General features: G+C 38.8%; 1 protein-coding gene across 2 annotated transcripts in view; it reads right to left on the bottom strand.

Moving 5' to 3' along the window:
* opn4b (opsin 4b) overlaps positions 1-24843 on the bottom strand; it is a 36682-nt gene extending 11839 nt beyond the window's left edge. For both annotated transcript variants that reach the window (XR_007969280.1, XM_052113301.1), the window contains exons 1-7: positions 24637-24843; positions 10216-10358; positions 8343-8476; positions 3349-3552; positions 2586-2757; positions 2154-2318; positions 1173-1280 (exon numbers count right to left, since the gene is read on the bottom strand). Coding sequence is in view for 1 of the 2 variants with exons in the window: in XM_052113301.1 (XP_051969261.1) it covers positions 1173-1280; positions 2154-2318; positions 2586-2757; positions 3349-3552; positions 8343-8476; positions 10216-10358; positions 24637-24780 (1070 nt within the window). In the remaining variant the exon portion in view is untranslated. The remainder of the gene's footprint in view (positions 1-1172; positions 1281-2153; positions 2319-2585; positions 2758-3348; positions 3553-8342; positions 8477-10215; positions 10359-24636) is intronic.
* Positions 24844-25110: the final 267 nt, after the last annotated feature.

The following is a 25110-nucleotide window of genomic DNA, read 5'->3' as shown; positions in this document are numbered from 1 at the left end:
TGTGATTTAAAAAAAAAGTCAGAATCTCCCTCTGTTATTTCAAAGAACTTGTGCTTCCGTTATGTGCACAAAACCTCTGATCAATTGGGGCTGCCTGGCCTTGGAGCACGAATAAGGCTGGACTGATAATCTGGCATATCGGGCATTTTCACAGTGGGCCGACGCACATTGGGGCCGATCGGGGCAGACTGGCCATCGGGAGAACCCAGTGGTCCAGTGGGTCGGCCGTGAAACCTGCCAAATGGGCTGTGCTAAGCTAAAATGAGCCGTCGCGTCATGCAGAACGGACCACAAAACGGCGCCCCAATATGCAGAAAAGGACAGCGGACACCCCCGCTAAACAACTTTTGGCTATTCTTATATTTGTGTAGCAGAAGTTTTCGTAAAAATGCTTATACTCAAGAATATGAATGAGTGTGACCACACTAGCATAAAGTTAAACTCAGGGCAGGGATGTGTGGTATTAAGAATCATGTTAAAAATGCTTTTTTAATTGCAAATAAATATCTTGATTTTAAATTAATTTGAATTTAGATGATTCAAAATGTGTAATTCAAATGTAATTAGAATGTAATGAAGTAGAATTGTAATTTAAATTGTATATCTATTAAATGTATGCAACTGCTGTGTGTAGTTTTTTAACAATAAATTACATTTTTCAGTATAAATTGTACATAAACATTCCATCATACACAAAACACAAGGGGATTTTCAAATAAATAAATAAACAGATGCTATAAAATAATCAATGTTTGAAATGCCACGTTAAGGAATTATTTTTTAATTCTATATTTTTCATTATATTTAATAAAATAACTTTAACTTTAAGAATCATGGAGGAAAAACTTTATTTCCAGGAATGGTTTAATTCTCTAATAACCCCAAAGTCTTCCAACCATTAAACGGGCTTAAATGATGGAAACCTTAAACTTGTGTTGGGTCAATAAAATCCTGTTGTATGACTGTTTTGAAGTTCTTTGAACTGCAATTCAGTTAATACTTCTTGTCCATCCAATTCAAATTTAACATCCTATGAGGCGTGGCCGATTCAATATTCTAATTCATAAACTGAACCTATAATAAGATATTCCAAATCTTTAATTCTAAAATTTGCTCAAACCCGAGTAGCAACCCAGAATCTTTCATTGACATAAGCACCATCCCTGTTGTACCTGTATTTTGGGTGAGTGATAGCATAGATGATAGGGTTGTGGATAGCGGATGCCTTGGCAATCACAGCGGGCACAGAGTTCATGTAGGGTGTGAGAATGTCAGCATAGCTTTGGAAAGATCAAGAGGACACAACTGTATTAGATTCCATTACAACACTTTGCATTCAATACATGACATCACAGTTCAAAACAGAATTTATTAGACTTCAAAGAGGTAGGTAAATGAGTAAAAATGCTAATTCAGTTGGAAATATAGCAGCGGGCACACAGCACATGTGATCATTAGCCTGTCAAAGAAATTTCGATAAAACAAGGCACAGTGTGTTCTGGTCACAGTCAGTGACACATTTCCTGTCTGGGGATGGATGGAAGTTAGCTGAGACAAAGAATACTGTCTTTGCAAATTATATTTTAAAAGGAACAATGTTGCAAATTTTTTATGATGTAACATACGCAACGTTGCGTCCAGAATGACAAATAAATCTACACTTGAAATCCATTCTGACTTTTGACATGGACACGGTTTATATCGGGTTTGTAAAAACTGGTTACAATGTTTTGTTTTCTATTCAGACTACAAAATTATAAACGGATTAATCAGATATATCAGAAATTGTTTCAGAATGAATGTTTAAAGCTTTTTTAGAAGAAAATTGTCTCATTGATAGCTCTCTGCCATGCCTTCACCACTGCCCTCAGAGAATGGGGAATATCTGCTTCTCACATGGAACACACTGTACTGTACTGACTGAGATAAATGGATACTATTAAGTTGAAGACCTTTGATGAAAGCTATATCTGTTCTTTTTCATTTAGTATCTCTAAATACTAATTTGAACAGTTTTAGTTTCCTCTGGCATTCCTTAATATAATTATAGAACAGCACTAAACCAAAACTATCTTTAAAAAAAAATGACAATAATAATAAGGTACAAAAAACAATTATTAATGAATCTGTGGATGTTTAGTGTTCATTCTCACCCAGCAAAAGCAGTAAGAGCCACACAGGAGTAAGGAGACCAGGAGATGACATACAGCAGGATAACTATGAGTGCTATCTTTGCCATCTTCCAATCATTTTGCATTCGGTGAAGCTTCCTGATAGAGTCTTTGTGCCCTCCTTCTCCATTGATTTTTCCAACAGCTCTGTTATTCCCATCACGCACATGCACACACAAACAGGTACAGAGGCACATGCATCACTTCACAAAGTGAACAAACACTGCTGATAGGTATATATCTTTGTAAAGGTCAGTAAACACAGCACTAATATAAAATGTATCTCTTTTTTTTTATTATTAAAAACATGCCTTCCAATTTCAAAATATTGCCATATCCTGTGTGTTTCCTCTCTCAGACTTTTGGTAGTCAAATTCTCTTATCTACAGCAAAACACTCACAGCATGTGCTCACCTGTTGGTGTCACGGATGGCTTTAAAGATGAAGAAGTAACAGTAAATAATGATGAAGAGCGGAATGAAGAATACAAAGGTGAAAAGCAGCATTGTGTAGGCCCGTACAGAAGGACTAAATGTCATGTAGTCCCACGAACAGGAAGTCAGCAGACCTTCAGGAACATATGCACCTGAATGAGAAGATACGTTATTTTTTATTTTACTTTATCTTGGGGCACCAAGTGAGTCCTAGCTCACTTGGTTCTCCAGGTAACATAACACATGACCAAAGGAAAGAAAAACATTGAACTTTATGTAAGTGTTAGATGTGTTAGTAAGTAGAGATCACATTCACAAAGACTAATTTCTAGTCAATTACATTTTATAGCAGAGCACAACAACAAAAACATTTGTATGTGCTGTAGTAATTTCTATGATTTTTCATAAATTTTTAAAATGTAACAAATTTCCATGAATTTTCTTGGACTGGAAATCCCTGTATTAAAATTCCCTGATATTTCCAGGTTTTCCATGACCGCGGGAGCCCAATTTAAAGCAAATAATCTGCAGAACGTGCCATTCGACTGGACTGAGCAAATGTATGTATTTAACATATGAGTTGGAGATTTCTGCCACTTAATTTCAGACCAACACCTTTTCCAATAGTTAATTAATAATCAAAGTTAACCAATTAAATTGCATTCAAAATCCACTTGGCTCAAAAATCTGGATTGACATTATTCCTCTATGTGTGTGAGAGCATGTGTGTGTTTGCAACTTACTCCATCCAAAGAACGGAGGCAGGCTCCAGCCAATAGAGTACACCCAAGCAGCAGCAAGGATGACTAGTGCACGTTTGCGTGACATGACACCAATAGAGGCCAGAGGACGAGTGATCACAAAATATCGATCTACCGCAATAATCATGAGTGTGATCATTGAGCAGATACCAAACAGAGCCCCGCAGAAAGCATATAACTCACAGCCTGTTGAGAGAAAGAGAGAGAGTGAAATAACAAGAAACATGTTTCACATTGTGATCAGCGAAGTTCATTCTGTGTTGAATTAATGCAGTATGTATTAACCTAGTACTGAATTAATGAGGCAAATTCTGCACATTGATTCTTCCATATATATATGACTATTAAATAACATTGCATTTTATAAATGGTCCATTTTATTAAAGGGCCCAGCAAACCATCACACTCTTGCTTTAATATCAAAGGATTGAGTTTGCAAACCGCCTCAGAGGCAAAAGAACAACATGTTTGTTTCCTATCACAACAGAAATAACGCTCTGCTCATACAGTACAAGGTACATATGCTTGAAACTACGGATGTGTAATTCATCATCATCATCATCGGGCAAGCTTGTTAGGCACGACAATACTCTTCCACAACTTTTTATCCTCTGCCAATCTGGTGACCTCTTGCATTAGATGATCTTTTTTCCAATTCCAGGCCTAAGTGTTTAAGATCTTTGAACACTTTTTCTCAATATGAATAGCGCTGTCTACCACGTGGGTTCGATGTTAATTCCGACTTGTAAAGGGCATAGATTTTCGCCGGTTCGCACTTGTTCATTCGTAGACAGTGTCCAATAAACTGCAGCTGTCTCGATCTAATAGTTGAATTGATTGGAATTTGGCCAGTTTTCTTGTAAAGTTCTTGATTAGTCATATGAGCTTCAGCTTGATTGATGCCCAGCATGATCCGATAACACTTTCTGGTGAAGATGTCGAGTTAGTGCTCCAGTGGCTCAGAGAGCGCCCAAGACTTGCATCCATAAAGCAGCACAGATATGCACACTGCATTGAAAAGCCGTAGCTTAAACTTCACTTTCGGTCTGGGTGATCTCGGGATGGTTTTGAATTTGGTAAAGGCAACCCAGGTGAGGGAGATTCGATTCTCAACATCTTTCTCGGTTGATACAATATAAGACCCCAAATACTTGAAGTCATCAACAATCGCGAGTTTGAGTTTGGGATTTGTCGTTCAGTTGAATTTGGATGGTCTTTTCTACATTTATCTCAAGCCCCACCGCGGCAGAGTTTTGCTTGTTGATAGAGATTTGTTGTGCCCGAGTTTTATCAGTTTCAAAAAGTGCAATGTTGTCTGCGAATGAAAGATCGTTCTGCTTCTGTTCGGGCGTTTCTTTTTTCTTTGTGCAAGATCGTTGTGTTCACTGACTTTTTGGTAGAGATGTTTCTTTGTGTGTTAGGTAACCAAAATCGCCTGCAGATTGTTTGGAGACATAATCTATGACTACTATAAAGAGGAACGGTGCTAGAACTTCTCCTTGTAGGACTCCTGTTGTGATGATGAAAGGTCCTGACAACTCACCTCCAACGTACACTTGACTTGTCGATTGATCGTACATGACTCTGATTGCACCGACAATTTCTGCTGGTATTCCATAGTGACGCAAGATGGCAAACATAATTTCTCGGTCGATCGAGTCAAAGGCTTTCTTGAATTCAATAAATGTGATGTACATTGGGATGTCTTGTGCTTTTGCTCCCTCCATGATTCTGCGAAGAATGTAGAGCTGTTGAGCACAACTGCGACCTGTTCTGAAGCCTGCTTGGTGGTTTCGGAGCAGTTAGTCGATTGGGTCTCGTATGCGGTTGAGTAACACTCGATTGAAGACTTTGGCTGCTATTGACATCAAGCTGATTCCTCGATAGTTGGTCATAAGTTGTGAGTTTCCTTTCTTTGGAATTGGGTTAATTAGACTTGATGTCTATTGTTTTGGTGCCGTAAGATGCCTGTATAATAACTGACAGATGATGTGTAGTTGGCTTTCCACAAAGTCGCCTCCGTCTTTTAGCACCTCGGCTGTCATTGCATAGTCTGGGCCTAGTGCTTTATTCGGTTGAGGGTCTCAATTGCATTGTTGACTTCTTCTTTAGTTATGCCACCTAATGGTATGCCCGGGGTGTCAGTTGTTGGTAATGGACATGTTTCATGGTTAACTTTCAGGCTCTTGTTGTTTATTAGAGCCGAGAAATATTTTGACCATTTGCTTAGGAGTTCGGTCTTGGAGCTAGGTGTACTGCCATCGAGCATTCAAACCTTGTTGGCGGAAGTGGCTTTTGGTTTTTCAGTGATGTCATTAACTAGCTTCCAGACTTTGCGGTACTCGTGATGTTTGTTCGCTAGTTCTAGTGCGTCGAGCTTGGCATTGATATAGGCATCGTTGTCTGCTTCGAAAGCTTGTGCGACTTGTGCCTGTGCATTTCGCCACGCCTATTTTTCTGGCGTTTTTTGAGTTAGCATAAACTTTGCTTTCAGATTACCTTCTTTGGTGATGAGCTGGAGTGTGGTGTTACTGATCCAGCTCGGTTGTTTAGATTTCGGCCGTTTTCCGAGAAATGTTTTGTTTGCACCTACGAGTGCAGCATTCAGTGCGTTTGCTCTCTCTTGAATTTTGTCTTGTGGTTCTTGGAATGCCGCTTCATCAAAGAGGGGTTCAAATAGTTTTTTCACTTGCATGTTGAATTCGTATTTGAATTTTGGGATTTTCAATTTCTCATACATGAAAGCATATCTAGCATTAGGTGGTGTCTTGCTAGATCTCAGCACAAGCTTGAATTTGGCACTCACAATCTTGTGGTCTGATCCGATACTGCAGGTTTTGTATGCACGACAGTTCTTTACAGAAGTCCACCACTTTGTGTTGAACAAAATGTGGTCGAGTTGGTAATACTCTAGGTCTGTAAGTGCGCAGCCTTGTCGGTTGCTTCGGGAACCAAGAGTTGGCTGGTCGAAGACTCGCCATTTCACACATGCAAATCATTCGTGTCCCATCATTGTTGGTTGTCGTATGATAGCAGTGACTGCCTACAACTCTTGGGTTTGTTGTATGACTGTCATTACCAATTCGTGCATTAAAGTCTCCTGCAAGAATGGTGATTGTGTGTGGTGAAATCGACTCGGTTAGGTCATTGTAAAACTCATCTTTCTCACATTCTTCGACTGTCTCTGTTGGGGCATACACTGAGACTATGCATACTTTTGGATTGCCCTTGATATGTGCAATTATTATGCGCTACGATTTGACCGTGATTGAGGTGGTTAACTGAGCAATCTTGCTGTTGTACAAAATGGATACTCCATGGCAGATGAATGATGAGTTGTTTATGTTGACTATAGCCCAGCTTATCGGATGTTTTATGCCAGTGCTCTTGGATTGCTATGATGTTGATGTCGTATTTCTCGCAGTCGGCTATAATAAAATCGATTTTGTGCGTGATGGGTTCACCTGTTTCGGTGCAGTTGGTACAAATGTTCTCACATTGTAGATGACCACAGAGAAGTACTTGTTTTTTTGTTTTTGTTTTCCAATTTTGCATAATTTTCAGTGGCTGGCAGATTGGAATGAACAGCCACCGCGGACCTTGATAACCTGGGCGATGGCAGAGTCAGTATGTTTAGAATTTAGTTGTGTTTTCATATTGTTCATATTACTTAGATTTTCCTTATTCCAGGTAAGATCATGATGGGATACAAGCACTCATGCATGGACTAGCAGTGGGTTTGCCTTTCCAAGGTCTCCTTGTACTTGCCTAGCCCTACCCTCAAAAAGATTTTCTAGGGCTAAACCCTGTACTTGCCTTAATGAGGTTTAGTAACCTGTAACCCCATAATGTTGCTTTAGAAATGTCACTAATGTAGATTTACACTTTTTTTTTAAAGACACTGATGCTTTGAGCATAGATTCAACTAAATATTCAAAATAGAAGGAAATTAACAGATTAAAATAGAATGACACAGAACAGATCGGAACAGGTTAAAATAGAGCAGAGCAGAGCAGAGCAGAATAGAATAGTGTGAAGATGTAAGTGCACATGTGTTTTCATAGGGGACAGACAGTCTGCAAAACTGCACATACGTTTTCACATGGGACAGTGTATGAAATTGCTCATTTGTATTCACTTGGGACAGTGTGTGAAAGTCCACAATTCTTTGCATATTGTTACGACACTGTCATTGTGCAGAAACATGTTAAAATCTTCAATATTTGGATTGTCAAACAATAATTTCCAACTACTGAATCTAAAGTAACAATCTGAATAGGACATGAAAAATAAAAGAATATGAACAACATATTGCTGATGGGCAAACACAAATCACTGAGGTTGTAAGACTCTTTAATTTGTATTAATAAGGCCCAGGTCTATAGGAGATGATTACAGATTAGATTAGATTAGACAGATGTGCCAAATACAAAATTGTCAAATGCAGCTCTGGTATCTTCGAAAGATAGTTTGTTTTTCTATCATGGTGGTGACTATCCATTGGCTTCAACTGTTTTTATACAGTGCTAATGACAGGGACTGTTGGCTGATTTCAGGTTTTACAATTCTTGTGGGAACATTTTCTCCTCCCAATGTAGACAAAATCTGAGTTCCACTTCAGTCCACTTCATGAACCATACAGCAGCTACTTCACTTCAAAGACAAGACTTTAAGTGCTTAAAAGGTTATAAAGCTAAACAAAAGTCAGATTCTTCCCTGGTTGGGAAGCCCTGTGTCAGTGCAATGTACCTATCCTCTTGAGATTCTTTATCAATAAAGGATTATCAAGCATTAGAATAAATCTCATGAAAATCATTTGATGTTAAAAGATGCCAACACAAGCTGTGCAGACATCATGCTCTTTCTTAGCATCAATGTGAGTAACTATTAAGGCCTGGAACTGAACCATTAAAGATGATGAAAGTAGATGGGGTTTGATTAAGCACTCAAGGCTGATTTGCAAACAGCAGGATTACCTTTCTCCCCAAAGATCCATCGCTTGTGCATACTAGTGGTGAAGAAGATGGGTGTCTGAGTGACACACATCAGAAAGTCGGTGAGAGCCAGGTTAATGATGAACATATTCGCAGGTGTCCTCAGACTCCTACTCCTGTGAGGATACACACATTCAAACAAAATGTCACATTTTACAATGTAGGTATGCCTATGCCAGTAAGGAAAAAATTGGGAAGCAAGAAAGGAAGGAAGGATTAGAGGTTGACCAATTTAGGATATATATATATATATATATATATATATATATATATATATATATATATATATATAAGATTAGTTCAGGTAACCATTTTTGTGAATCACATTTTTATGTCAGTAGGTGGCAACAAATGAATGTCATTTGTTGTTTTGAGTCATTAAACCGTTGGTGTTAGATCATCAAACCATTGATAAAGCACAGAGACTTTCATGATCAAAACTCTAATTATAGACTACATTACTAAAATCACTGTTTCTACTAAGAGACTTTCTCAGTGTTTTGATATCATAAGTGTGATACTCCTGTTCTTCCCACTCATTACGGGACTCAAACCGGTGTCTCAGGCATGGGAGGCAGGTGTGCAAACAAGGAGGCTATAGGCTACAGCCTCTAGCGTCAGTTGCTAGTGCACCCTCCTAAACCTCACTCCCATCCAGTTCACAGCACCATTGTCATGCTCCTGTTCTACGTGCTCTGTACGGGATGGAGTGTAGTGTACAAATTGTAGCCTACTGGTGACTGGAGATCTGTAGACAGGATCGTCTTCATACATTGATAAAACGTTAATACAATCAAGTCATAAACATAATTCCAGTATGTTTTATTTGTTACACTTTCTGTTGTTCAGCAAAATACATCTGAAACATTAATCCCCTTAATCACACGCATGCTCAATGTCAGCAGCTCATCGATTTTCAGTATGTCGGACACTTCCAAAAGAGGCGATTCTCAGTTCAATGTACTGTTGACTATGGCACACTGAAGAAGGCACACGCCGAAACGCGTCTGTGCAAAATAAACAATATATGCATAGTGCGGCCACTTTTTCCATTTTATATGTTATCTTTTAGGCCAGCACTCTTAAAATTCATTATATACACTGAGTGAAGCCTGCTCTCATCCTTACTTGCTAAATACACCAGAAACATACATTTCACCCCTTAATCACATGCAAGAGAAAGAAAGAAGGATGGAATGAATGAGTGAAGGAAGGCAGGAAAGACAGAAAGAAAGAAAGAAAGAAAGAAAGAAAGAAAGAAAGAAAGAAAGAAAGAAAGAAAGAAAGAAATTTGATTCTTTGTCCGTGATCAGTGATGGTGGTGACACAGATATAGTCCCTCATGTGTCCTGAGGTGGGATTGGATGCAGATCTCTGTACATTCCAGAAGCTGTCCCTGAGCATGAACCCAATGGCATCTAAGGATTAAAAAAACTAAACAACTAACACTCCCACTCCAGGCATTGATGGCATACAGAGGGTTGCCAGTACTCTCCATCCTTTGTGAGAAGCTTGCTAAATTCTCCTTGCCAGGCTGTGCTAGTGAGCTATGAACTGTGAGATAATGTACAATATTACAATACACATAACCCCTGTCCAGTGGTTCACATCTTGGCAAGTGCAAAAATGGGGCCCATCCTGTAGTAACATATGTGAGTTAGCATTGGGGTGAAAAGTATCACTGCAAAAAAATTATGTTATTTTAGGCCATTTTTTATTTACCAATTAGTTTACATTTAAAAAAAACTAAAAACTTTATTTCCAAGATAAAATAAAAAAGCCACTTTTGTGTCCCAACTGACAACAGTTTAAGGAGTTCTATCAAACAACCAGGATTAGATGCATAATGACTTACTTGCAGAAGGCATACAAGACCAAGAAGTTGCCCACCATGCCTGTGATGCCTACTGCTAGAATGACAGAGCCAATAGTGTAGTGGGCATGGGCTGGAACATCCACAGTGGGGAAAGGGTGTCGAACATCCTGCACCATCGCCACCTGTAGGTAGAAAGAATAATTAGAAATGCCAGGAGATTATTTCAGATGAGAAAAGATCCATTCCAGACTGCAACATTTGCACAATATAGAACAATGAAACTTAAAATTCTTTAAAATGTAGTAATAAATGCTTAAGCTATAAAACTATTTTTTGTAGAACTTTTAATCATTTGAATCCTGAAATATCTATAATGCACATTTAAAATATGTTCTATAGCCAGCTGGGAAAGCATTAAGGCTGATGCATTTATCTATCAGGCATTTTTTTAAAGACTACAAAGCACAGTGGATTCAGAGAAAAAATGAAAGCTTTTAGAATGACAAGAAGGACCAACTTTTGGTTTTTAGTCCATGTGTCAGACTCAGAAAGCGCAGTCCTTCAGAGGCAATAAGTACATCAAACATTGCACCTCAATTCACCAGTGTTAGCCATCTTAGTTTACCACTTTTAGCATCAATCTATCCAATTATACTTCTATCCATCCTCAAGCCACACTTTTGACTCAATTTGGGCAATTGACTCAAGCCTGAAAGAGCAAAACAAGAAGAACTGACATTCTCTTGATCACTATAGTTAGGGGATACAAATGGGTAATACAGACTTAAGAGTGCACTTGAAAATCAGATTGGTGATCATTCACATTTTCAAAAAATAAAATACTTACTCTGTGATCTGTACAAATAAGTTTAATGGCTAGCCTTAGTAGAGAACAGCTATAATAGCAGAGATTGTTAAGAGTTCTCAGTAGACAAGCACCATTAAAATTGAGAGAGAAGAAATTACAGAACTGATGAGTTTGCAATCTGCGTAATTGGAGGACAATGTGTGTGCGAGTACGTGGACATCTTTGCTCATGATACAGCAGTAGGAAAATGTCCATGCACAAAACCAAAGTTCGAAGTTGGCTCTTTTTTTAATTTGTTGTTTCCATTCAATGCCTTATGATCTGTAATTTTAGTAATGTTTGCAGATGAACAGTGAAAAGAATGCTTGAGAGCTGATTTTACTAAATTAATTTTAAAAGATCTTACTTGTTTGCTTAGTATTGCCTACATAAATTGATAAAAAAAATATTGGTATCGACCAATATTCACTTCCTATGACTTGATCGGTGGTCCCATAAACAGAACAATCACATAAACCAATCAACCAATTCGTAAAAGACGCACAGCTCCTTTAAAATTTCACCATCACTTTTATGTCATTACAGATGGTTGGGGAGCACTGGCCGAATGTTGCAAAAAAAATCTACTTGATTCAGCATTTAAGAATGATAAAGTGTGAGAGGAATGGCGAAAATAAATCCTTGTGTAGGTTTAATTCAAACATCTTTTTTAAATAACACTCAAGAAAACTGTTGCATTATTAATAGCACCTTTTCAGTCCACAAACATGCACTCTTTCTTGAATATTCCAGGGATTCTTTTTATACCAACCTGTAAAAATGCAGCTGTACCACAGGAGAGAGCCCAATGCTCATCTTGGATCATGTGAGTCTTCTAAGCCAATAATAAAATTGCCCTGATGTAAATGATTTACATTTTGTAAATGATACCATAGAAATAAATTGGGAGAGCCATAAACTGACACCTACCTGTTGCACATTTGTAACCAACCTACAGTATTTTGTCAGCAAAATCTAGGCAACAGCTATGGTATTACTGACAAGGAAGTTTAGTTAACAGTGATAGTGCACAAAGCTTACAAATAACCAGTTGTGCCAGAGTTACTTACAAAAGGGTAAATTATCAGGATCCATAATGGTTGATTAGATGACAAGAAATTCTGTGACCAGTATCGGCTGTAAAAATTCTGATCGGAGAATACCTAAAAAAATTAAATTATCAACAACTCTGAAGGCGTGCTAACATTTACATTCATACGGTGAAATTCAGCAGTAAAATACAGCAATCTCAATGGGAATCTGTGCGATGGTTAATTTTGAACAATGGACTTGAGGTGGCGATTTTGCAGATTTTGCGTGGTTTGGTGAACATTGACGTGTTGTACATAGCTAAACTGAACATTCACATAAAGTGCTGCATTAGAAAAAGCTATCATTTTTTTGCTGGTTTCACATATGCTCAATGTCATCCCATGCCTTCTTCATTTGTGGAATTTCGCCATTCAAAGTTAAATGTGACCGCGCCTTGAATTGTACTCTTTTGATCCTTGCTATCTGTGGCTTTATGGAAATCAAAGGCACAAGTTGCCTAAAAGACTGATCATTATGATAAATGCTACTAAACTGATGCAAAGACCACAAAAAGGCAATAATCATAGTGCTACAATAAAGCTGGAGAAGAATGTGTACATGAGAAGGGCTGAATGGTGAATCATTTGAAGTGTTTCACACTGCCATTAGTCAAGCAGACCTTGTGATCCTCTGTGCCATGACAATAAAAGGGTCTAAAAATACTAAATAAATTGTAAAAGGCAGAGCATGGCATAATTATGCAAGCACTCTTAACTATGGCAGAGCCCTTATAAAGCTTGATATTTCAACTCTGAGATGTGAGTTATGGTCCCAAGGGAACCAGGAAATAATTGTGTTCACAAACAATAGTGATCATAATTCGGTGGTTGTGTTTTCACTCTAAAATGACATTTTTACTCCACTAATAAATAGGTTTACAGTTGAGGTTTGAGTTAGGTTGGTACAGTTAACAAAATATGTATTTTTGCTGACTCTATATCATAATATACAACTAAAAATACAACTCACTTTTGGCGCCACTCTGTGGACATTTCATCTGGAAACTGGAGCTCACACCTACCCATAAATTCAACAACACTTTCAGCTTCAGACACTGAGAGCAGTGATTTGAATTTTGGCAAGCAAAGACTGATTAAAGCAGCAAAACTTTTGACCAACTGCTACCAAATTCAAAGCATGATCAGTCAAGAATGTAATGGGGTGTTCACAAAACATGTTTTGAAAGAGCCTTACTTCTTTTTTAGTTATAATGTGTGATTAATTACAAGGAACAACAATACAAATCTAGATTTTCATTTGCTTGAAATATCACTGTTTCCTGAAAATGGGCTAGCAGCTTTTATCCACAAGCACACATCACTGCAATTCTCAACTTCATCCTCCCCCATTTTATAGGTAACTTGAACCCTAATCCAAAACCTTCATCCAAGGTCATACAATCCTAGACTATAGTGTTAATCTGTAGCACAATGCAATGTGGATTTTGTTTTAAAAACCATACAGATTCATCCAAACATCTAATCAGCCATTTACGTGAATGATATTCAAACACACCTGTAAAAATGCCCAGAGATACATCAAACATAATTTGGCTCCAACTGTCTTTTCCTAGTCTAGAGAGACAGTACTGATATTTGGCTTAATCCCCGTATGTCAGTGCTCTAAAGGGCTTGTCTGTTAGGTCCATTGATGAGGGATTTGGAAGCGAGTTGAAGGAATGTTGTGCCACTTGGAAGGTAAGTATTCTATTGCACAGCTATAGATGAGAAGTTTTCATTATCACTTAGACATTCAGGAAGAGATAGAAAGAGAGAAGAGAAAGACAGCAAGAAAGAAGGATAAAGTAGAGGAAATGACAATCCACCACAGTACAAGGAGCCTATTTGTACACTTAACTAATCATACAATGGAGGGAGAATGAGGGTGCTTAATTTTTGGGCTATAACACCATATGCACAATTTTCACACACACACACACACACACACACACATGTTGTGTTTCCATGTTTTATGGGGACTTTCCATAGACATAATGGTTTTTATACTGTACAAACTTTATATTCTATCCCCTAAACCTAACCCTACCCCTAAACCTAAACCTCACAGAAAACTTTCTGCATTTTTACATTTTCAAAAAACATAATTTAGTATGATTTATAAGCTGTTTTCCTCATGGGGACCAACAAAATGTCCCCACAAGGTCAAACATTTTGGGTTTTACTATCCTTATGGGGACATTTGGTCCCCACAAAGTGATAAATACACGCTCACACATACACACACACACACACACACACACACACACACACACACACACACACACGCACACACACACAAAGACAGGTTGTTCAGCTTAATTAAACTAAAGCAACACAATTCTAGAACATTTGGTCACAACTTGATTTCATTGCATTCTATCTAATTACATTTATTAAATTGAAGTTACTTAATCCATTTGAGTTGGGACTACATTAATACTATTTGTAGCATTGATGAAACTGGGGAGCAGATTTCCACTTCCCAGCATCAGTGGCGGCTGCTGGTCTTTCAAAGATTGGAAGCTCATTTTCGGCCTACATTATAAACTTATTTAAAAGTAAATTCTGCCCTACGTTCCTTTTCAAGAAAATGCACTGTGACTCTGTCGTACCAACTAGGCGAATATAAAGAAATAGGTTGCAGCAGTTTGTCTTTCGACTACACTTGAGAAATCCGCTATGGGACTGAGCGCGAAATAGCTTCAGTGACTTCTTATAGTACAGATTCGCTGTCAATCAAAAGGAGATGCAGTCTTTCGACAGATCCTCCAATCATCACGCTGAAGCCCGAGTCCGGCCAGCCCACTCCTCATTCACCCCCAGAGACGCTGAGCGTCCGTGGGCGGACATAATCGCAGCATTTATCCAATGACCGTCTATTTTCGGAGCACTGAAAAAACTGTTCAGAGCAGCCCCATTGAAGTCAATGGACGCCGGCTTCAACAGGGAAATGCACTGACGCTACGGGAATGTATGAGAAGTAAATCGAGTCAGCCGACCTGCTATATGTAATGTAGCTGATTCTGAACGAACTCGTCTTCGAGATGAACGTGTTCTAACGCATTTTTAGTCAATAAATTGTTTACACAATAGTACATATTTGACCATTATTTTTTTGACATTATAGGGGAAGCTGAGCTTCCCTTGCAGTCTTAAAGAAATCCCCACTGCCCAGCATGCTTTGCATAGAACTGGATGGGGTGAACAAATCTTGAAATTCAGTGTTATTTAATGCATTTTTAAGCAAGTTGAGAAAATAGGAGAAGATTTATTCATGTATTATTTTCTGTTATATTGGTATTTAAAAACAAAACAAAAAATACCAAAAGAATGTTGTCACGGTTCTGGTGAGTTTGTCGGTTTGTTCTTTTTTTTTTGTTGTTTTGCTCTCCCTCATGTGTCTCTGGCACTGTCGGCATGCATGATCAGTGTTTCCATGGGAACACTGATTGTTTTGCCATGGGAATGCTGATCATGCCACTAATTACCGTGCTAGCAGCACCTGTCTCTCCACTAATTCACTTCTCACTTAAGCCCTTTGTTGTGTCATGTTCTTTGCTAGATTATTGTTTGGTGTTGAAGTAACTCACTTTGCTGTCTCTACCTAGTTGGGCATGTCTTGTGTATCTTTTTTGGTTGCCTGTCTCTGCCCTTGTGTCGGGGCTGTGTTTGCTGTACACCTGTTCTCTTTGTCCACATCTCTTCAACTGAGGATTATTCATGAATCTGCTCCTGATTACCACAACGCATACACTCGCCTATGAACACACACTTCACGAAGGATTCCTTATGGATCTGTTCACTGCATGGTCGGCAAGCACTCATCGACAATCATAGAATCACCTTCTACTGCAGTCGGTGCTCTCCACACTTCACCTGGATCTGCTCAAGTTATCATTTATTGTAATAAATACTTGGAACTTTTCCTCTGCTCTTGGGTCTCTTTGTCTCACCTCTGTGACAAATGTCTATTAGGCTGGAGTATTGTGGGTTACTGTTGTGACATTCACGTTTCAGTGATGTTTGATTTGAGTGTTGCTTAGCTTTATAAGCAGTTGCTATCAAATTGTCAGTGCAACAGTTACAACTGTCCTTACACTTGCTCACCTGACAATTACTAATCATTAATAAAATAATTAGGTCAGACCAACATGAGAATTAAATTAAACATCAAATTCATTAACTTTAAGTTTGACAAATTTAATAAAGTTAAGTTAAAACTACTAAGTAGATTGATTTGACCTAATTTAATTTAATTTAATTATGATGGCTCAATGAAACTGACTTAATCTGAATGAACGAAATTAAATTGCTTGTAAAAGCTTTCTCAAATTCAATTATGGGTAAATTCTTGAGTAATAGAACAAGTTCCTATAAATTGATGCAGAACTTAATTCAAATGTATCCTTTAAAATTAGGATACATTGAAAGGGACTCTGAGGTAAATGTGAAAAACAATAATAATAAAAAAAAAATCACCCGACAGCCTTGTCACCAGATGCTTTGCATGAATTTTAAGGAAATGTTATGTAAAATGAGTCTTGATTCAAGCAAGTTTATGTATTTCTCATTTGCCATCATTACGTAGTTTGATATTTATATTGGCATTATATCGTTACTAGATCCTTATCTCTAGATATTGTTATTGGCATTTAAAAACCTTTTTGAATTGATCACTAAAAAGCCTTTGAACCAAAAATTGTGGTAAAGTAACTTGCTACTCTGTGCCGCCCTTCTTATCATTACTTGCCGAGTCTTAGAAACATTTCAGGATAAGAGCAAGGCACACATAATCAATTCCAAGTGAGTTAGCTGACAGCTGTCTGATCAGTGGAGACCATGGCCCCAAACATTTCAGGCAGAGACTGGGATAAAGTACAGCTGATCCATTGCTTTAAAAAATTCTGTCTTTATCTACCACACCTGTCCAATAAAACCTGAGACCTTTTCACCAAAAGCAGTGGGATATTCCTTGCTGAAACTTTCTTGAGAGAAGGTGACCTTAAAACAAAATGTAATTGTCAAACTACACAAGTTCCTGTTAATTGATGTCTGTTCAGGGCCGTTTCTAACTATATTTAGTAAAAGCGGGCGCTTAGGGCCCCTGACCAACCAGAGGGCCTCGCAAAGCAAGGAATTTCTATTATTTGAAATTTACTAAAATCTGCTAGTAAGACTCAGGCATCTGCCATGGCTCAATTAGACAGGCATAGGGCCCTCCTGTGGCATGAGAGGCAAGGGAGAATGTAATGATGTGGAGGTGGGATACATCTGATATCTGTGTTCATCTGAAACCCTGATGATTTAAATCTATGCATTCTTCAAACAATCCTACTGACTCATTTTCCTTGGGTTTCTCAATAGTAATTCTTAGCATAGTGAATCATCATTTAATTATTTTTTAAATGTATTACAAAATACCTGTAGTGTATATGTATTCAGCGCACAGTGTACCTGACTTGACACATTTACTTGGAGGAAAATCAACTAACTTATGCAGCATGTCTTTCATCTTGTTTAATTTCTTTTTATCATGTGCAGTGTTTACCAACCTTCTTTTGTCTTGGATAATGCTAAAGCCCCATTAATAAGACTAAAGTTCTGTACCTCTACATTGACACTATGCCAGAAAACTCCCATAGCATGTTGCCTATATCAAACTTTATTTTTTGTTATTTTAAATTAATACTACAAAACACACAGATCCCTAAATTTTAAATCATCAAGTGTCCTATAATTGCACAATTCACATAATTTATTTCAATATAATTTTTATGTATGTTGTGTCTCTTACTCATTTGTGAGTATCTTTGCTTAAAATGTCTGCTAAAAATTTAAGTGTATCTTAAAACATGGTTACTGTCTCTTTAAGAACAGCACATCTCCTCACATTGAACACATGGTAGTTCTGTGCAGTTTTGGAGAGATGAAGAAATGGCATGATGTAATAATATCAAGTAGGATATTGTTTTGTTTTGTGACAAAAAAGACATTAAAGATATTTCTTATCATGACCTAGGCTACACATTGTCCTGCATTTCACTCTGTATTACCATTTATTGGGACTGCCAAATGTAATAGGATTAAATTATAATGCTGTAAAAAGGTTTGCGTAGTTAATGCAATTAGACTACTTTTTTTTTTTCTTTCCCTGTTGTGATATCAAAACTTGAATTGTAAGAGGCCTGGGTAGCTCAGCAAGTATTGATACTGACTACCTCCATGTAGCGTCCCCAGCTGAACTCCGTGGAGACCACACCCTGCCCAAAGGGGAGGAAATTGTGTGTAAATATATCACATGGTCTTACCAAGTCTTGTTGGAGGTGACTCATGTGGAGAATCCCCAAAGGGGAAGGAGCTCTACAACATGTTGACCCGGGGAAGAGGAGTCTCTGCCCAAGGAAGACGTGGGTTTACCAATGGGGAAACAGTCTCATGGGAGAAACATCACATGGGGTTACATACGGGCAACCAGCGCTTGTGGAGCACCTACCCCAGTACATGGCTAAGTTAGCACACGTACTGGGCCAGCAGCGATTCTCTCCGCAAACTCGCCTGACACAGGGCTAAGGAGGAAGGACATCCAGGGTCCACAACTTCGTGAACACAACTGGGGGTAAAAAACACATGGCTTCACCTCCGGGAGGGGAAAGGCGCTATATGCAAGCAGTATACACAGCCAGCTGGCATACCAGAGTGGACAGTTGTAGGATTCCAGGGAAGCAAACAGGTCTACCTGCCCTTGACCGAATCGACTCTAAATCAGCTGAACCGCCTGTGGTGGAGTCTCCACTCTCCCCTGAATGTGACCTGCCTGGACAGCGCTGTTGAGGTTGCCCGGTATGTGAGTGGCTCGCAACGACTTGAGACGCTGCAGACTCCAGAGGAAGTGAGGAAACCGCTTTTTTCTTGAAAATGTGGGTACTGCAGCCCCTTGGGAGTGCGGCAAAATTAAAATATTCTCCTCAGGATCCCACCCGGGGATGGAGTGGTCTGTTCACCAGCTCCAGATCTGCAGCAGGTCTCCATCTCCCTGGGTTGCCCATCTCTGGGGCGCTTCGATCCATTTCTTGGGTTCTTAGCGGCAGGCTGTGAGACAGGTGTTTCCTGCGGGTGGCTCCATGCCGGGGCTGGCCTAATGGGACTGGATTTGGTGGAGCCGGTGTTGCCGCCAAAGGGGGATGCCCATGGCAACGAGTAAACGGGGTGCGGAATCTTGAGCCACGATGGGGCAAGATGTGCTGGATAGCCTCCATCTGCTTCTTGACCGTCGAGAACTGCTGGGCAAAGTCCTTGACAGTGTTGCTGAATAGGCCAACCTGGGAGACAGGGTGTCAAGGAATCATACCTTTTCAGCCTCCTTCATCTCGACCAGGTCAAGCCAAAGGAGGTGCTCCTGGAGAGGTGCTCAAGAGACCGCGCCATGATCATCGTTGCCCGGAGGGCGAGATCAGTCGCCGAGCGCTGCTCCTGCATCAATCCCGGGTCAGTACTACTCTTGTGCACTTTTTGTGGGCACAAGTGCACCGCAACCGCCTTATCCACCTGGGGAATCACTGAAAACCCCCTAGTAGCCCCACCGTCGACGGTAGTGAGAGCAGAGGAGCACATGAAACGGGTCCAGGCAGGGAAAGGTGCCTGCCACGATCTCGTGAGCTCATCATGCACCTCCGGGAAGAAAGGAACCGCGGCGGGACATGGCCATGAACACCGGCCATCACCGGCCTCTGGGCCCAGGAACCAATCGTAGAGCCGCGAGGGTACGGGGGAAGTGGAGGGTTCCACTCCAGCCTGATGCTCACAGCCACCCGGGCAAGCATGTATATATATATAGGTCTCACGTCATATCCTTGAAGGACACAGACAAGTCAGCGAAGCTTAAACAGATCCACATGTTTTATTCTCACTGTCTCTCACTGTGAATTACATAAATAATCGCAGGATCTTCACCTTGACACAGGATGGACAAAATTATGTTCTATTACCCTTGCAATCATGAATGCATATTACATTTATGTAGTGCTTTTCTGACACTACACTTAAAGCGCTTTACACAGTGAACAGGGGACTGTCCTCAGCCACCATCAGTGTGCAGCATCCACCTGGATGATGTGGCGGCAGCCATAGTGCGCCAGCATGCTCACCACACACCAGCTATTGGTGGAGAGCAGAGAATGGTGATAGAGCCAATTCATGTACAGGGATTATTAGGAGGCCATTATTGATAAGTGCCAATTGGGGTAATTTGGCCAGGACACCCATACATGACAGGGTTAGCATATTTGTTATTGATTTTGGAAGCTAGTGTCAATCTGCTTTTGTTCAACTTTCATTTGTGTTGTAATGAATAGAAGCATTATTTTAAAATGTTGTTGCATTATGAAATGTATTATTATTATTATTATCATTTTCTTAGTGGCAGCATATTCTTCTTCAAGTATCATTTCCAAAACTTATGAATATAAAAATATGTATTAAAATTGTATATAGTTGTGGTCTTCAAAGAGCTTGAAAATGATATTTAAAAGACTAAAAACTCTCAAAAATGGAATAATATATTTGTAGTATTATTAGGCTATATATATTGGATATATAAAATAAAACAAAATAAAAAACGTTAAACGTTTCTCTTCAAGTTTTTACTGTAGTCCACACCTGTGGGATGGATGTAGGAAATGCACTGATGTCTATGTTGTCACCAATCTGTAAATGCCTGATTGAATTGCACAAACCTGTTTGCTCTCTACCTTTAACAAGCCTGAAATCAATTCACTCACACACTGGGTTTTGCAGATAAATATTGTTCTTTGATTCCCTCTGTCTCTTAAGTGGCAAAACTTGGAATTCAGTACAAGGTTTATACTGTTAAACAATGTTGGGGGCAAAAGGTGTTTTTCTTGAAAATAGTAAGTAAGGAAAAGAAAAAAGTTAAAGGAAGGAAGGAATCAAATTAAAGTGTTAACGTCTAGTTCAGTTAATAAATCATGTTGTAATTTCCAACAGAATACAAGGCTTAGCTGAAATACTATAACCTTCCTGAAGCAAAATAAGTGAAATACAGAAGGTTTTCACCAAAGCAGCACAGGGTCATGTCTGCCTTATGAATTAATCAGAAATTCTGTCTTAAATCTGCATCATACTTCTCTCTTTACAAAACATAATCAAGTTAAAGCACATAAATTGCTGAGTAAGATTAACCAGCAGTTTGTTTGTGTGGACAAGACAACATACACCTGATAACATATTTTCATTTTAAATTAATTTAGGTAAATTGGGTAAATTTTTGTCTCATTTCAATGACAAAAAGTGTCCCACTGTACCTGGATTCACCCTATATGTTGTCCCTGAAACCTCAACAGCATCCCTTCGCCGGTATCTCACCCTACTGCAGTTTATGCAATAAAAGGCTGATTGTCATGCCATGTCATCGTCTAAACAGATTGATCAGTACAAGCTGTCAAATATTGGCTGTGGGCAAACAATAAGTGCCTCACTCATGATTACAAATGTGCATGACAGATCATCCAATTTTCTGTAGTCCTTCCATGAAACCATGACACAAACCATGACCTGTCTGTGCATACAACGTGATAGACACGTAATACCATTATATTAGCCTTCTTTGATAATCATAATTGTAATGGTAATAGAAAGACGGCATGTTTTTATTAAACAGATTATTTAAGAAGACATAAGCAAGTAATGTGACCATGCAGTTTAAAACTTAAATAAATATGCCTTAATAAATCATAAAAATATTAAATATTAGTTATAGAGATTAGAGTGAGAGTAATGAGAGATTCCCTCTCTCTCCCCCACTTCATCAGCTCGCCTATAGTCTTTTTACAAGGCAGTAACAAATTGCACGATGTATAATGGCAGTAAGGCTTCAAGTGCACAGTACCTTCAACTAAACAATTGATCTATTAATATTTAGACAGATTTATGAGTAGCTGGGCTGTAGCAAGGAATTCATGGGTACACTTAACTGTATATTGCTCCGGGCCCCTTACCTACAGTTTCAAATTTGTTGTGGGTTCACCTGGACCTTTGGGCCCCAAGAATATTTTCCACCTTTCACCCCGCTAGCTACCACCCTGATGAGTATTTCAATACTGATGCCCGTCATTTTAATTCTGTTCTGTGTGCATTTGTTCCGTTTCCAGCCAAATGAACCAAACTTTAGGCTACTTGAGAGCCCCATATGATTCACATAGCGTACATTCACGTTACATGCATTTATTGCGTCCCTTTCATTCATCTCTATGATTGAGCATCAATAAACTTGAGCCATGCTTATTTCTTTAATAAGAAATAGTTAGATTACAGAGTGGTGGTGGCGTAGTGGCGAAAGCACAGGGCTGTTAATCAGAAGGTTGTTGGTTTGAACCCCACGGCCACCACCATTGTGTCCTTGAGCAAGACACTTAACTCCAGGTTGCTCTGGGGGGATTGTCCCTGTAATAAGTGCACTGTAAGTCGCTTTGGATAAAAGCGTCTGCCAAATGCATAAATGTAAATGTAAGTTAGATAATACATTACCTAACTATTACAAGGTTACAAACAACTTCCATGTTTGTTAGTATTTCCACATTATTATCATTTCATTTCAAGACAAACACCTGGACATACTGGCAGGACTGGACAGCTCCCGTAACGAAGCACTTAAGTTCTACTTTATTATGAGCAATCTACGTGCTTGTTTTGGTAATAAGCGTTACTCCATCGTAAAATAACGAGTGACGTTAGTTAAGATGATCGTTAAAGCTTCAGTTACAATGTTATGACGAAACCCAGCCTAGATCTACAAAAGTCAAAAGACAAATTTATTATTGTTTGTTTGTGCAAAAACATTTAATGAAAAAATGTCAAAATTAGGTCAATACAATGTAAATATATAGTAGTTAAACACTGTCTTTACACAAGCCTTTGTTTGAAGAATGCTCTGGCAAGCATTTATTGGACAAATTGCATACTTCTAAAATTACCTCTTTGATTTTATACTTCATTAGAGCTTTTATGCTGAGGGCTAATGCACAACTACCGGCTGCATAGCAGTTATTTTTTTCTGGATAGTGTTACATAATAGTTTGTAAAGTTTGATTTTAAAACAAAACATACGACTAAATTCAAAACAGGATTGTTAGCTACTGAGCTGAAAAATGCTTTTTAATGTGCAAAAATAGGGCAAAGCTCTGCTTTAGGACCTCACTTCATTATCATGTTATTTCCATAACATTGTCATCTAATGCCAGTTGAGGTGAAATGATACAATGCAAATTATACTTTTGGCATTACATTATGCATGTTTCGTTATTTATAACCTCCCCCTTTTGATTTATTTTTCTGTATGTTGTGTTTCTGGTGCTTATTTTAATCACCAAACTGGAGATATCCAGGAATAATTGATCCCTATAAGAATTGAATCTCATGTGCCATATATTCCCATACGAATGCTTGTTTTCAAAACTGACATTTGTATGAAAATGAAAGATTCACACTTATGAGCACAGTCTGCTTTCTCTCAAAGACACCAAACAGAACATAATTTAATTTAAAGCCTTTATACTGTACTACTGTAAATGTAGACTTCCATTTATCACCAAAGCATGAGTGTGAGAGAAAATGAGAGGCACTTAAATTATTCTCTACTACTCCGAGAAAAACATGTTTGTCTGAAAGTGTTTTTAAAAATAATTGTACTGCTTGCATAACATAAATAGAAATGGATACAGCTGGACCTTCATGTGGGGATATTACAAACACTGCATTCACTATTAAAAGACTTTCTGGTAGCCTAATATTAGCTATATTGTGTGTCGATTAACCTATAGACTTCAACGACTCAAGCCCTGAACACAGTTGAGAAATAGCCAAATTTAAAATTGTTCTGCTTTATTTATGCATTAAAGCAGGCAAAAGCAGCATACATTTATTTCTGTCTGTTATCTGAATACAAGCGATGTGTAACCATTAAAATACTAATGTCCTAGGCTACAACATGTGGTTTTAAATAAATGTGGTTTGTCCTTTTTGTTTTCGCCGTTTAAAACATTAAGTTACTTTTGTGCATGTCAATCATATTTTTTGGTTCATGCAATCATTCAATAGTTTTTATACTTTGTGCGTCATCCTTGGCTAACCATGCACAGCAACAATCTATTAGTAGCCTATATAAACCATATGAGTGGGAATGTTTAACTAATCATTTTTATTAGATAATAAGTGTCAATTTGGGAGACAGAACCTGAATTCAGGTAAAGAAAGCGCAAAATTGCATGAACTGGAACGGTGTAATTTACCAAATTCACGCGCGTCCAGTTACGCAGGCGCGCTTCGTATTGCACAAGCTTTAGAGAAGATTTGTTCTTAAGATTTTAATAAACACAGTAAACCTGGCTGTAAGTCTGACACACACTATAGTAGACAACCGTTTTAACCTGAAAAATAATAAAGGGTGATTATTTAAATGCCCACTAAAGCGACAGTTTACACGTTCAAAAGCAGTTTCCATAATCTTACCGTAGTGGCTCGAGCCGGTAGCTCCATCAGTTTGTAGGCGCTCACAGCGCTGTAATTCCACTGAGCGAGCGTCTCCGCACTCACCGCTGTGCCGTTCGGGACTTGAGTGGGGATTCCCATGGTGATCGAGCGCGAGGTGTTCATCGCAGTGGACGCTCAAAGAGCTCAAAGAGTTTGCTTAAATAGCATTATTATTTATTCTCTCATTCAGAGAAAGTCTTGGTCCTCTGTCTGTCTCTCTCTCTCTCTGTCTGCAACCTAGAGATGAGTTGTCAACTGTGTCCAACATGTGTGTGATGAGTTTGTCAACGTCAGTAACTATGTGCTGGAGAGCCCATATGAATATGCATGCACGAGCAGGGATGCTGTGGGCGATGATGCCTCTCAGTTAAGCAAACTCAATCATCCCACATGCACCGCAACAGCCCTGTGTTAAGCCCTTCATAAACACACTAAAATTGTAAGCCATATGAG

Source organism: Xyrauchen texanus, chromosome 40 (genome assembly GCF_025860055.1).
Source record: "Xyrauchen texanus isolate HMW12.3.18 chromosome 40, RBS_HiC_50CHRs, whole genome shotgun sequence".
Taxonomy (NCBI): domain Eukaryota; kingdom Metazoa; phylum Chordata; class Actinopteri; order Cypriniformes; family Catostomidae; genus Xyrauchen; species Xyrauchen texanus.
Note: the sequence above shows the minus strand (reverse complement) of the source record. Positions and strands in the feature narration are given on the sequence as shown.